This window comes from Cheilinus undulatus, linkage group 18, assembly GCF_018320785.1.
Source record: "Cheilinus undulatus linkage group 18, ASM1832078v1, whole genome shotgun sequence".
Lineage (NCBI taxonomy): Eukaryota > Metazoa > Chordata > Actinopteri > Labriformes > Labridae > Cheilinus > Cheilinus undulatus.
In genome coordinates, this window is record NC_054882.1 from 29,728,309 (window position 1) to 29,741,298 (window position 12,990).

Here is a 12,990-nt window from a genome sequence, read left to right on the forward strand (position 1 = left end):
ACTGTCAGCTTTGAGGTCTTCTACCGAGACGTTTGCGCCTTTCCAGATCACGTCCAACCAATTTCTTTCACCACAGGTGGACTCCAATCAGAGTGGCAAAGATCAGGAGAAATGGGAGGAACCTGAGCTAGACTTCAAGTGTTTTTGAAAAGGGTCTGAATACTTTTGTCAATGTGACATCTCATGTTTTTATTTTTCATTAATTTGCAAATAATTTTTAAATGTCACTTTATCATTATGGCATCCTGAGTAAAGATTAATGAGAATAAATATGCATTTTTTTTTACTGTAGCATCAGACTGAAACACAATAAAATTGGAAAAAGCTAGGCAGATCTAAATACTTTCCTAGTGCACTGTAAATGTTTCTCTCAAGTGCAAAAGCTTGCAATAGTTGTCGTTCAGACTGGAAACTGGTGCTCGGGGCTGATTTTAAAGTGAAAAGAATGAGGATGAAAAAAGAAGACAACTTCAAATGTAGATCTACTGGTTCTGCGTAACGCTTCACACATTATTCCTACATGTATGACTTATATGTCAGCTTCAATTACCTACATATGTGTTTACACCTGCTGATGCAGATAACTTTCATTTCCCGCTATCATTTACCAACACCAGTATTATGCCAATAACTGTGCATCCCTAAAACCTTGAGTTTTTCTGTCTTATTCATTTCATAGCGTGTCAACAGTGAGATAAAAATGAGCCATCAGAGCACTGGGTGATTGATTAATGTTGATAATCGACTCTAAATGTTTGAGACTGCATCTATTTTTCAGCTTTATTGTTGTTTAGAAGGTGACTTTGCAAAAGCCTCTTTACAGCAGTAAACACAACATGATCTGGACCCTGCCATCCCCCACCAGTGTTTGTCCATGCAGGGGTCTAAAGTAGTCTTTCAAGGTCGGCCGTAGGGGGAGACAGACCTGCCACTCATTGACCAAGCCCTGGAGGGGTTGGGTATTTCCATCCTGAGCTCTATCACCACTGACCCAGGATGGGTCATGAGCTCAGCTAGCAGTGACCACAGAGCTGCAGGGTTCATTTCAAATAACAGCTGTGCATCAACCAGCATGACACTACATGTAGACAATGAAGTCTCCTCTGCAGTGGATTTCAGCCACATGAGCTACCCTTGGCTGAGAGGTTATCATCAGATCAATAGTGGTACATCAAAGACTATATTAGATGGCCCATCAAGACAGTGGAGCCAAGGGCAAAATGTGTGCCTAAATTGATCTCAGTCCTGAATTGATCTCAGTCCAATGTATTTTTAATATTTCGAACTCTATGTCTAATAATACATACTGGATGTATACTTGAATTTTGCTTTATACTTAGGTGTTTCTACAAGTTTATACCAATTTCATGCCAACAGGGGAAAACAGTAAGCCAAACACGTCGCTTTCTATGAGTTTTGAGTCAAATAAGTGCTTACCATCATCCTTATTGTTGTATTGTCGACCTCTTGTGGCCCAGCACTATAAACATGGCAACAACCAACCTGTTTTCAAGGGCAACGGTAAGTCCCGCCCACTCCTCTCCGATTGGTCAAAGATACCATTTCCGAAAAGTTATTGGACACTCGGGCGTCAATTGAATGACGAAGGCGGATATGTGAAGTAAAACAGCAACGCCGATGAGAAACGTGGGTAAACTCTTGTGCACATTCAGCGCTGTGTTTTCAGTGTGTCGTCTGTAGTTTGTCCTCAGTCCTGTCTCGGTTTTGAGAATCTTATTTTACGTCTTCCGTGTAGACAGAGAGCCTTTTACCGCGAGCTCTCCTCAAGAAGTAGCAGCTAATGCTAACTGCAAATGCTAAAAACTGCAGGGCGAGAGTGTCACCTCTCAGTCACCGGGACAAGACATATTTTAAGTATTTGTTCTGCTTTAAATCGCTCGATTTGATGTTTTCGTGAGCCCTAATTGGCGATCAACTGCTTGTAACTAGTTCCACTGTTGTTATAATGCAGAAATAGGAAATACGCTTGTGTTTCTTCTGCTTACCTCACTATCTAGTACCAGCATTTAAAGCTCAAAATACTGATAGATGATTGGCTCAAAATGTATTGTGAGAGAGTTATTTCTTTGTGTTTTATGTCTTGTCTCTGGTTATTTAGTTTTCTGTTATGAAACCACTAGATGGTGCACAAAGTCATGTATTATAAGGTACTGTACTGGCGGTCACAAAGCCATCTCTTCAGCATCAACACCTCAGTTTAAGGTTAGATATTTAAAATCAATCCTATGGCCTGACAAAGAAGTATTTGCAATTGATAACAACTTGCCAGAGCAGACAGGAAGCATTTGGTAAATGCTTTACTTCATAAATTAGGTTTCCAATGTTTGTGAGAAGAAAGTAATTGTTCCCCCATTGTTTGTTTAAAGGTTAAAATATGTGAATCAAATCATATAAAAGAATGACACTTCTACACGTTGCCTTTAAGTGTCTAAATTTGAAAAGGTCACTCCTGACTTAACATACTTTTCAACTTTACAATACTTTAACTGGCAGCTTATTATTACTATAACTGGCTCACATGTTGCCCTTTTCAGTATTTGTGGACATTCATGCCTCGCAGCTTCAGAATGGTGCTGGCTGTGGTGCTGTGAAAGCTGATCAATCATAGTTTCTCTCACCTTTCATGTGTGTTTTTCCACAGAGTTAATCTGACCGATGACTGCCTCAAGGAAACTCGTGTCTTTCCGTCTGCCCCCCCTGCCTACAGTCAGTGAGCTTGTAAAGCTGTACAACCTGCGAGCCGAGAAACAGCTCTCTCAGAACTTTCTGTTGGACCTGAGGCTCACAGGTCAGTCTGCAGCGCACCAATACCTGCAAGCTCCTGCTTCCTTTTCTGTCAGGAACTTGTGGCATACTCAGTGTGTGGTGTTTTTTGTCAGTCCATTTGATTGCACAGCTTCACATGTCCTTGTTTTGAGACATTGAAACCGACAAGCTTTGCTCAGTGAGTGGGGTTGAGTAGATCTCCTGCTAATGTGAACGGACTGAGTCAATTGTTTACAGCCTTTGCAGAGCTTGAGCTTTAATATAATTATCAGTGATGCAGTGCAGGTCTGATCTGCTTTCTTGTCCTTGGGCAAGGTGACTGTTAGATTAATGTATCTCTGCATCACACTGAGGCAGACAGATATTGCAACATCACACGCTATTAATCTCAATTTAGATACCTGGGACTCAGATCCAGACATCTGACTGGAGAGTGTAGAGTGATTTATATGATACTTTTTTCTTAAATTAGTGTGTATTAATTTACGATTGTAAGCAAATATACTAATGAAATACACTTGTGAAGTAATTGTCCATCCCTGTGTTTTCAGACAAAATAGTGCGTCAGGCAGGCAATTTGAGGGATGCACATGTGTGCGAGGTGGGTCCTGGCCCTGGAGGTCTCACTCGTTCAATCCTTAATGCCGGGGCTGCAGATCTGCTCGTGGTGGAGAAAGATTCACGCTGCATTCCAGGGCTGAAGGTAAACTGAAACGATACAGTGATATTGGCGCATACATTGTCTCATCAAGGTCATTAAGCAGAAAAAGCTCAAACACATTCAATCTATATAAAACTGCAGCATCATTAGCCACCTGCAGAGTGATGTATGACTATCTAGTTTTTCTGAACACTTTTTCTGCTTCTCATTTATTCCATATCACATCCATCTTCACAGCTTTTGTCTGAAGCAGCACCTGGGAGGATGAGAATTGTCCATGGGGACATCCTCACCTACAGAATGGACCGAGGATTTCCAGTCAGTATCTCAAAGCCATGGGAGGAAGGTGAGACAGGCAAAGACAAGTGATGATGCTGTGGTTGTGTGGAGTGAGTTCTTACAACCTTAATGTTGAATGTGCCTTCACAGAACCACCAAACCTTCACATCATAGGGAATCTACCTTTCAGCGTCTCCACCCCTCTCATCATCAAATGGTTGGAGAGCATGGCTGACAGAACAGGACCCTTTGTCTTTGGACGCACTCGACTAACACTCACATTTCAGAAAGAGGTGGCAGAGGTTGGTAAACACTGCTCTTATAGTTTATTTTAAAAGCTGCAGGATTTGCGATTATCAGAGCTGCATGAGTTTAACTCATTTTCATCTCAGTTGGTAGAGCAGAGGCCCATATGCAGAGACTGTGGTCCTTGACGCACTGGTTGCAGGACCAATGCCTGGTCCTGGCACTGTCTGATGTATGCCTTCCCCCTCTCTGTCCTCCCATATTTCCTGTCTCTGTTAAGCTGTCTGATCTAAATGGACCCCCCCCCATCAAACCAAATAAGTACTACATGTTAGCTAAGCTCAAGTTTTACACAATGCCTGTGTTAGCAGCATTGCAGCATTGACTGATTTATTGTTGAAATAATTTTTTTGTCACTCAGCTGGCACCCAGTTATCAGCTTCAGCTTCATGTGACTGCACAAAAACCATGTGAAAGCATAACCTTTATTGTACACAAAGGCCTCCATTCAATAGCTTTAGTATTGCATGTATGTAATGAGAAAGCATTGCTTTTTTACTTCAGATGATTTTTGTATTTATCCTGAGTTTTAGGATTTACTGTAGTGATGTAACAACACTCAACTCAATATTTAAAATAATGGGTTGATTATAGAATTTTGTAATGATGTGCATCTCTGCCTCAAAATATGTATTAACTAAACTTTTGACACCTGAAGCAATTTGGATTTAATCTTAATTTCGATTAATTTCCCTGCCGTATTAAGTACTTTTAATGATAAAGTTATATTAATGCTCTCATCAAACAAGAGAAGCCTAGACCAAAGCATCCTTGAGAAGAGTATTGCAGAAGATTTTTTCTTTTGATTGAAATCATCCATATTTGTGGGGATGCAGGATATGATTGGGATCTGGCTAATATCGGGAGATACTGGCCTAAAAAATTAATAGTTGGTATCTGCAGCTATGAAAATTTCTGCTGATATTTATAACCAATAATTACCCTTCCAACATCAGCCTATTTTTGCAGTGAATATTGGCTGTATGTACAAATAAGTTTGTTGAGTTTGAGGCTGAAGTATTTTTTGTTGCTCATCTATATTCCTCAAATTTTAAATAGGGTTAAATTGGGTTCTAAGGACTGAAGTTTGTTTCTTTTTTTATCCTTTAATGTCTTTAAAGGAAGGATGTTTTAGGTCTGAGTTACATTTATATATGGATATCTACAGTATTTGGAAATATTTGCATTTTGGATGTTGACCGAAATCCAATATCGTGCACCCCTTCACATTTATACTGACTTTCAGTTGCATTCTGGGGCATGGGTGCATCCTTGGCTGCACAGAGGCACAGGGCTTAGTGCTGTTGCCTCACAGCAAGAAGGTTCCTAGCTCAAATCCTAGTTGGACAGGGCCTTTCTTTTTTTTAAGTTGTATTTTTGGGCTTTTTATGCCTTTATTTAGAAAGGGGGTAGTGGATAGAGTCAGAAACAGGGATGAGAGAGTGTGGATGAGCAGTGTTAATTTCGTCAACCAAAACTATGACTGAAAATATTCATTGATGGCCTTTTTTCCCATGGCAAAAACTAGAGTAGTCAAAAAAAAAAAATAGAACTGTGATTACCAAAAATAAAGTTTAGTTTTTGTCAAGATTACTAAAATTAGACTAAAATGTAATGTAGTTTTTGTCGGACATTCAAAAGCTGTGATATTTCTCCACTGTGGGTAAATCTGTCATAAAACAATGCAGCTGTAGCTACTTTGCCTCTCAGCTTTAGAAAGCAGGGAGTCCAGGTTTACCAGAGTGCATAGAACACACTGCTATGGTTTGGTACCAGATTTAAGCAAGAAAATAAATGCTTGGAATAAAATCAAAGACTAAAACGTGAGTTTTTTTTTATGGACTATTACTAGACTAAAATGTTCAAGAGTTTGTGTTCACTAAAACTAGACTAAAACTAAAAGGATAGAAATGACTAAAACGTGGCTAAAACTAAAATGCATTTCATTTAAAGACTAAAACTAAAACCAAAATTAAAAAAAAAACAAAAAAAAAAAAAGCCAAAATTAACACTGGGCGTGAGACGTGGGAAAGGAGCTGCAGGCTGGACTTGAACCCGGGGTGCCCACATACTACGTCATGGGTCACGACCCATGACCTAACCCTTAGGGCATCTGCGCCCCAGACAGGGCCTTTCTGTGTGGACTCTGCATGTTCTTCTGCTAATTGACTCATGATTAAGATGAACTTGAATGTAACAGTTCAGCACTAGTCATCGTCCATCATCTCCAGTTATTATTAAATTTGTAACTTAACAAAAAAATGTTTAAATGACTAAAAATTAAAATAAAAAAACCTTGAATAACATTTTTTTGAGGTCTGCACATAGTTTTGCACAGCTCTTTTGCTATGCACCACTGTTTGACAACATTGCCTAATGAAAGCCTTTTTATAATTGTTATTATTAATGATTTATTTCTTTATGTATAATTAAAGAATTCACAACTAAAATAAAGAAATATGATGTCTTTTTTGTCATTTAGGCTGCTCGAATCATTCACAGTAGGATTCACTGATGTTTGCTTAATTGGTTTAACTATTAATGACCCATTAAAACCTAATTAGGATTCACTTATGTGCTCATTATGCTCCAATTTTTGTCCTGTTGCAATGTAACCAGACGTGTTTCACTGCTGTTGAAAGTCAACACATAACCTCACCAAAGATGAATCATTCATTTGAATATTTTCCTCTACATGCAGAGGTTGACGGCCAGCACAGGCAGCAAACAGAGAAGCCGTCTTTCTATTATGGCGCAGTATCTGTGCACAGTCCGCAGCTGCTTCACCATCCCTGGACGAGCCTTTGTCCCTAAACCACAGGTAGGATTTGTGTTCAGTTTTTATTTAACACTGCAGTGTCAAATGAAATAAACAGTTAGTGTGGGGATTTTTTATTTTGTTAACAGTTTGATTATACATAAGCTCTGATTGGTCTTAAAAAAAGTAAAATAATTCAATATAATTCCACTGCTGTCTGTTTAACATTATGCTCTATACTGTTGTTTGCCCACACATTCAGACCCACACATGTACACTCTCTGGAAGTACTGCTGAACTAAGATTTAACTTTTATAGTTCTTATAGCAAAGTTTTACTTTGCAGAAAAAGTAGAAATTTCATTTCAGCCTTGAGGAGCAGCCTTGAAACAGCAGCTATCAGAATAAAATGAGCTGATGGACATGTTACTATTCCTCTGTTTTTGCCCCACTATATGATGACAGTGAGATCTCCCCAAATCTCCTAATCCATGCTCCTCCTCTGGTCCCATGATCCCTCATCATGCCTTCATCACTCATCCCTCCCTTACTCTTCCTCGCTTTAAGGCTTCATTAGGACTGTGTTGAATCAGTGTTGTGTCTGTTCTGTCTTTGGCCCCTCTCTAGGTCGTAATGATGCCTGGTGGGTATTTGAGATGTGGCACGATCACACTGCGCTTTGTAATGAGGGCCTAGTTCTTTTTTAGGACCAATTTTTCTGTCTGCATTGTTCAGCCCATGTGCGTGTATCATTGGCGAAAGAAAAGCGGTCATTCTTGCATAACATGAGATTGCGAGGGGTTTATTTTATTCTTGAGGTGAAGAGTTATGGGAGGACCAGGAGGCGCATTAAAAAATTAAAGTACTGCTGAAAATTTCAACTTTGAGCGTTGGCTAATTGACAGCTGCTCTGAGATATATTTGGAGATTGCAGACGCGTGATTCACTTGAAAGACTCAGGAGCTCTCTTACATCTCTTCTACAAATGAAACCATGTTTTCCTTTTCCTGAATTAAAGGATAGGTGTTAGGTTGATGTCAGAGATGGACTGTTGGTCCCTTGAAAATGTCGTGGCTCTTTAGGAGACCCACAGCTGGTAAATATTTAATCTCTTGTGTGGAGTAAAATGCAGCAGAGTGAATGAGACCAGAGCTGATTGTTCATTCTCTTAGAAGAAATGGCTCCCAATGATTATTTCATCACACTCAGCTGCCTTCCTGTGCGTTTCCCTGCTCCTGTGTGCCTTATTTTTGAGTGTACATCAAACTATAGCTTAATGGACTGCAGCATGCTTGTCTGTGCAGCAGATGTGCATGCATGTGCACGCATGGATGCTTTCTAGTTTAAATGTGAGCTCACACTGCATGTATGCGCATGCTCTACAGATGAATCAGCGCCTCCCACATGCCCACACAGGCCATCTATCCCCACTAAATGTTTTAATGGGCACTTGGTCGAACTGATATCATTAGGAGAGATGATGGCGCTTTGATGAGCTGGCCTCCCGCTGCTGGTGTCCTATAAAAGATCAGAGAGTGCACAGTGTAATTAATGCTGTCCTACTCTCTGCATTGTTCAGGCCCTTTCTTACCAGTATGTCATGTAGTATAATTCATAAAAAGCTCTGTGGCTTGGGATTGTTTACTGGTGCACACAAGAGTAATTACGCAGAATGTGCATATCAGTAAAAATGTCCTGCCTGATTTACTGAACATCATCAAGGATTGGTAGGAGGAGGGGTTGAGGTTGTGACACAAAGGGATGGAGAACTCTAGAAAAAGCAGAGGTTTGCCTTTAACACTGAACAATCCAAGGCCAGAATTAGGGATGTGCGATTAAATGCAATTTTATCGTTATTGTGATGTGATAATTTGCAATAAACACAGTCTTAAAGTCTTACTTTATTGCATTTTGGTCCTGTGCACACAGCTGCCATTTTTTTTGCTGGCAGTGTTTTTTTTTTTTTTTCATTCAAAACCAATGTCTAGCATCCTTGGCCCTAAAAGACCCTCAGCTTCAGCCCCTTTTTTCTAGTTGCACTCACAGCTTTAGCTTCTTGAACTGTGAAGTCTTGTCTGGGGATGATCTGATCACTGATCTGGACTTTGCAGATGATGCTGTGATCCTTGTGGAGACTGTAGATGTCCTCTCAGCTTTCTGGGTGAGGAGGTGGAATCAATGGAAATGCACGTCTCCTGGGCCAAGACAAAGATCTAGGCATTTCATGATGCGTTGGTTGCTAAGTCAGTATATGGTGAGAGCGTGGAAGTTTCAGAGCAGTTTAACTACCTTGGCAGAGTAATCCAGCTATCGGGTGACTGTGTGGCTGAGCTCAACTGCAGACTTGCACACGGGGCGATGAGTTCACTGAGTGAGACAGAGTGGCGTTCTTGGTATCTGAGCATGCGGATCACAGCAAGTCTTTTGATGCTTGGTCTTCCTGGTCTTACTCTTGTGAGGCCTGGTCATTGACTGATGGCCAGAGGCACCAGCTGGACTCCTTTGTGACAATATCTCTTCAGCCAATTTTTGTGTATTGCAAGCAAGACTGTGTGTCTAATGTTGACGTGCTCAGGAAAGTGGAGTGGGAAGGGTCAACTGCCTGATACAGGAATGGCAGCTCCATTTTTACAGACACCTAGCGTGCTTTCCATGGCCTGATCCAGCTCACCGCACAAGCTGCATAAGCTACGTAAATAATGGAGCCGCGTGGCTTAAGGTGCTATGTAGCCAATTGAACTATGTAGCTAATTGAGCTACGTAACTAATTGAGCTACAGATATGCTCACAAAGCAGCTACATAAGCTATGTATTGGTAAAACTAAGTTAGCTTTGGTTCTGTTTGCCAAAACTCACATTGATAAAACTCACATAGCTACAGATAACAGAGCTACATTCCTAACAGAGCTACATTGCTAAAGCTAAGATAACAAAACAGCTCGGTAACTACGTAGACATTATCTTTGTAGCTAAGTTAGCTTTAGCTGTGTTTGTTAAAGCTCACAATGCTACAACTAACTTGGCTACATTGGCTTATGTAGTAATGTTAATTACATAACTAGTGTAGCTATACTGGCTTCAGCTAAAGTTAACAAAGCTAAAGCAAGCCACCCTTTGTTTCACTACTTCTAAAACAGATCAGTGCATGATTTAATTCCAGATTAGACTTGTGACCTTTTTCTCTGATTTATTTTATATGTGTCTTAGCCTGTAAAGTATGCAGTGTGGTTATTTCATGAATGTAACTGCCAGACTTTGTTTATGAGTTAAGCTTAATTTTAAAACATATCTAAAACTGGAATTACGTTGTACCTCTCTGAGGTTCAGGGTGTCTTAGATGCAGGGTATGTGAAAGTGGCCATCAGAAATGTATGGCCAGCAGTCAAACTCCTCTCAATTACAGAGAAATATTTGGATAGCATTATTGCACACTATTCCTATTTGTATGTTTTTACAGCCAGACAATAAAGCAGAGATGACTTGCAAAATTGTAAATGGATAAAAAAAAAAACACTGACAGGCAAAGGATGAAAATATAAAGAGAAGGAGTGGAAATCATGGGTAACTCCAGGTGCAATACAATACAGTCATGGTCCTAATGTCCTTAAGGCAAACTCCTAGTTTACATAACTGATCTCTGTCATCAGGCTTTATACGGTTGCATATTATCTGCATTGCAATAGCATTCTATGGAATGGTTTCTTATAATGTGACCTAAAGGAAGCGTATACAAGATGAAAAGAATTGGTCCTAGCATAGAGCCCTGTGGAACTCCATAGATAACTGTGGTGCGCCTTGAATACTTAACTACTAATCATTAAGGATGCACAATATTATTGGTATGATGTTTATATTGGCAGATATTAACTAAAAAAGTTAAATGTTGATATTAAAACTAATATATATTGGCCATACATATTGGCAGTATAAACCATATATTGGGCTTAAATAGTTGCAAAATATACAAACTTACCATCAAGTATCAGTTACTGACTAGGGTGCTGTACCCTCAGGGGTACCCACTGTGAGCCCTGAACATTTTGAATAAACCCCTGGCTTTAAACAGCCACTAGACTGTCTACATCCTTGCTCCTCTCTCAGCTTAGAGTTTGGAAATATCAGCATATCGGATATTGGCAAAAATCCAATATAGTGTATCCCTGCCTATTTTTAATATGCACAAATGATGTCAATCTGATAGATATGATCTAAACCAATTTAAAGTGGTATGCTGAGTAATTGCTCTAGTCTCTTCAACAGGATATGATGGTCATTTATATCAAATACAGCAGGCTCATTAAACAAGTACAGAGAAAAGACCGACCTTTGTCTGAAGCCAGCAACAGACCATTATTCACTGTACCCATGCAGTCTTAGTGCCATGATGGGCTCTTAATTTAGACTGAAAGTCCTCAAATGAACTGCCATTTCTGAGAAAGTCATATCACTGATTAGTCATTACTTTCTCAACAAAAGACAGGTTAGGTAAAGCTCTGTTGGTAGCTATGGTGCCTGAATGGGCTTTTTAAGGATAGGTTTAATTACAGTTACTCTGGGAGACTGCGGCATGTATCCTGTCAATAAAGACATATTGCTAATGTCTAGTGAAAAGGGTGCTAACTAGACTTTCTCACATCATTCGGTTGGGATCGGTCTAAAGACAAATTGATCATTAAGAAGACGAGAGTACTGAATCAAGTTCATGTTATGCGCCAGTCTAGGGGGAAGGTAAATTAAATAACATAATAATCTGTAAAAAAGATTTTCTTCCCCGGTCCCCAGACTAACAGGGGCTGACATTTACAAGAACAATTAGCCTACTCAACAAAAACAGATAAAAAAAAAAGACTAAGGATACAAACTAAGGGAGCACTAGTTGCACTCAAAAATAAGATTTATCCAAAATACACAATTATCAAAAGTCCCAACTTAAATGAACAATATTTACCAAAATTAACAAAGCTTTCCAAACCACTATAAAATCCACAAAAACACAGTTTCTCAAACCACAAAGCTCAAGTTTGGAGGAGCTGCTCTCAAAGATACCGCAGAGTCAACTGAAGGCTGCTCTATTTGAAAGGCAGAGAAACCAATCAACCTTGTGTGTCGCTGCCGCCAGCCCCGACTCCATCTACCAATCACCTACCATCACCTGGGAAAAACGTACAAAGATCCACACACACGACAGACAGCACACTCACTCACAAGCAAACGAGACAAACAACGCTGTACAAAACAGACAGAGGACTCTGGGGGCTCATCCGGGTTCAAAAGGATTAATTAGGAAAAAGCAGTCTAGGTTAAATATCCAGTTTTAAAGCTATTTACTGTACCAGAGATGAAGGATGAATCTGCCTCAGATCCTCTGATTTTAATAATCTATCATTAAAACAGCTTATGTCACTATAGCTTAGGGTTAAAGGAATAGAGCCGTGACTCTGTCAGCCTAACTACAGAGCTCAGAATGTGTGTGTCTTATGTTGTTGGTATTTTCTTCTGTTCACTCACATTCCTCTCTCCCATAATCTCGGGTTATACATAGGATATTTAGAAAGCTGCATTTGTTTTCTTTCTCTGGGAGTGTGTTTAACTGTGCCTCGATGAATAACTGATAAGCTGAGATCTCTAATTTTAAGTATCAGTATGAGTTAGTATAAGTTAATTAGGATCATCTAATTATCTTGTTAGAGCACAACTGGATCTTCATGCCGCTCATCTTTCTCTCACCAGAACCTGCAGCTCAGTCATAAATCAATAAATGTATTTCTTTTCTTTTTCTTTTTTTTTTAACATTTCAATGAAAATAAAATTCAACTGATGATTGGCCAGTGCCTTTAGAAGTCTTTGTCCCATTTTGCCAATGGCAGTCCTCCCACACCACAGCCAGTGAAATACACAGCAGCAGGTGCTATGGCACACATATGGCAATTAGTGGAGTGTGAAAAACATCTGAAGTGGTTTAATACTGTGTAATCAAACAAACAACGAGTCGCAAGAGCAATGAAAAAAAAAACAATGAGATCACTGAGCCTTTCCAAATCGGTATGATGAGAAAATAGCTTTTTATCAAATGTGGGGCGGAGGGGAAATGCCGGTTGATTTGAACATATAGGATGTGGACAGTGCAGCTAAAGGGATAATGAGAGGGGAAATGTTGAATCCATTTTAAATTAGCAGCTGCAGGAGCTCGTATTGACGCG

The 12,990-nt window shown here is 39.7% G+C and overlaps 1 protein-coding gene across 2 annotated transcripts in view; it reads left to right on the forward strand.

Moving 5' to 3' along the window:
* The first annotated feature begins 1,596 nt into the window (after positions 1 to 1,596).
* Positions 1,597 to 12,990, forward strand: part of tfb1m (transcription factor B1, mitochondrial) — a 38,487-nt gene continuing 27,093 nt past the window's right edge. Inside the window, exons 1-6 of one of the 2 annotated variants that reach the window (XM_041811930.1) lie at positions 1,597 to 1,647; positions 2,663 to 2,809; positions 3,339 to 3,490; positions 3,686 to 3,794; positions 3,878 to 4,029; positions 6,735 to 6,854. In XM_041811930.1, coding sequence (XP_041667864.1) covers positions 2,677 to 2,809; positions 3,339 to 3,490; positions 3,686 to 3,794; positions 3,878 to 4,029; positions 6,735 to 6,854 — 666 coding nt within the window. In that variant the 5' untranslated portion in view covers positions 1,597 to 1,647; positions 2,663 to 2,676. Of the gene's footprint in view, positions 1,648 to 1,730; positions 2,224 to 2,662; positions 2,810 to 3,338; positions 3,491 to 3,685; positions 3,795 to 3,877; positions 4,030 to 6,734; positions 6,855 to 12,990 lie in introns of those variants that run through there. The other variant, XM_041811929.1, reaches the window with a different exon arrangement.